Source organism: Nuphar pumila, chromosome 2, assembly GCF_984573655.1.
Source record: "Nuphar pumila chromosome 2, dmNupPumi1.hap1.1, whole genome shotgun sequence".
NCBI classification, from domain to species: domain Eukaryota; kingdom Viridiplantae; phylum Streptophyta; class Magnoliopsida; order Nymphaeales; family Nymphaeaceae; genus Nuphar; species Nuphar pumila.
This window is the reverse complement of record NC_143250.1, coordinates 12,447,955-12,449,667: the sequence shown is the minus strand read 5'-3', so window position 1 is coordinate 12,449,667 and position 1,713 is coordinate 12,447,955. Positions and strand designations below refer to the sequence as shown.

The following is a 1,713-nucleotide window of genomic DNA, read 5'->3' as shown; positions in this document are numbered from 1 at the left end:
GAGAGACATAAGAATTGAAGGAACTTCTGATCTGTTTTTTATTAAAAATACCCATGATAATCTAGAAAAATCATCAACAATGACTAAATAATAACGACACTGAGACCTACTGGGAACTCTACTAGGTCCCCACACATCGACGTGAAGAAGCTCAAATAATCTTTGACTCGATGAACTCTGACTTGAAGGAAATGAACTTCTGTGATGTTTACCCAACTGACAGGCTTCACACTGGAATGAGGCAGAAGGAGAAATTTGAGGAAGAATTCTACGCAGTTTTGGCAAAGGCACATGACCGAGACGAAGGTGCCATTGATAAGAACTGGAGGATGACTCAGACATAGTATGCACGACTCCCAGAGGTTGATGAAGATAGTAGACACCTCCTTCTTCATAGCCTCCACCAATCCTCTTCTCCGTCAACAAATCCTGAAACACAACACAAAGGATCAAAAATCGCTCTACAATTGTGCTCCTTTGCAATACGACTAACTGACAATAAGTTTTGAGGAAAGAAAGGAGCATGAAGCACATCTGTCAGCTGAAGTAACGGAGAGATGAAAACAGTTCCTTGTCCCACAATGGGTGAGGAACTCCCATCGGTAAGAACAACCTTGTGATGATCACACATGGGGTCTAGCTTAGAAAAAGATTTTGAAGATCCACATAGGTGTCTAGAGGCACCTGAACCAATAATCCATTTACTACCTTGGTGATTTAATCCTTCACCTGCGGAGTAAGCAACATCTGCAATGGGAGTAGCTGCGTTTGAACTAGAAGGGCGGTGAGACATCAATTATTCATACTCTGTGCGACTTATAGTGATCGAGTCATTGGAGGAGCCAGTGGGAACCTCCATGTCAAGCTTTGCAATTTGAGCCTTGGACACATTTGATATCTGAGAAGAAGTAGGCGGTCTACCATTTTTATCTCAATACCTATCCTCAAGATGTCCCAATTTGCCACAGTAGGTGCACTGAAATCTACCTCTTCCCCCTGTACCTCTGCCACACATATTTAGGAAATTTCCTCTTCCCCGGCCTGGGGTGACCACCAGAGCAGATGTTTGTGAGTCAGAATGAGTTTGTGGAAGAGTGATAGCCAATCTACTCAGGCAGTTGTAGGCTTCAGCAAGAGTGGGGACATCCGATCCTGTCAACATCTGAACTTTGGCAACTGCAAACTCAGATGATAGTCCTGTCAGGAATCTTGCAACCATGGTTTGCTCTTGGTGGGATTTCTGCGTGGTACAACATAAGGGTTTGTGTGCATTCAGCCTCTCAAATGCAGATTTGACAGTTGCATAATATTGAGTCAGCGTCTGATCTCCTTGTTGTAGTTGGTAAATCTCCTGCTCGACTTGTAGGATGTGGCTCACATTGGTCTCATGAGAGTACGTATCTCGGAGGTTGTCCCACATTTCTTTAGCAGAGGTGTAGTAAATAAGTTCATCAGCGATATGAGACAATACAGTGTTCATCATCCACGACATAACGATATCGTTATCTTAATCCCGTGTGCTATATTTTCCAGTTTTATCAGGTGGTTCCGGTTCTAAAAGAATATGTTTTTTCCGATGACCAAAGACGGACATCATAAAAGTTTGGGACCACCTTGCATAGTTAGAGTCATCTAGCTTGACAGATGACCCGTACGAAAAAGGATTCGCAAAGTCTTTATAATCTCCAATCAGTTCCCTCTTTAGATCACCCG

General features: G+C 43.1%; 1 protein-coding gene across 1 annotated transcript; it reads right to left on the bottom strand.

Moving 5' to 3' along the window:
* Nucleotides 1–931: 931 nt before the first annotated feature.
* LOC149844789 (uncharacterized) lies at nt 932–1,492 on the bottom strand. The gene has a single exon (XM_089986290.1). The coding sequence runs from the start codon at nt 1,490–1,492 to the stop codon at nt 932–934; it is 561 nt and encodes a 186-aa protein (XP_089842416.1).
* Between the last annotated feature and the right edge of the window lie 221 nt (nt 1,493–1,713).

Excerpts from the sequence above, each read along its gene's own strand:
- LOC149844789 (XM_089986290.1), bottom strand. The coding sequence starts at position 1,492 with ATGTCGTGGATGATGAACACTGTATTGTCTCATATCGCTGATGAACTT.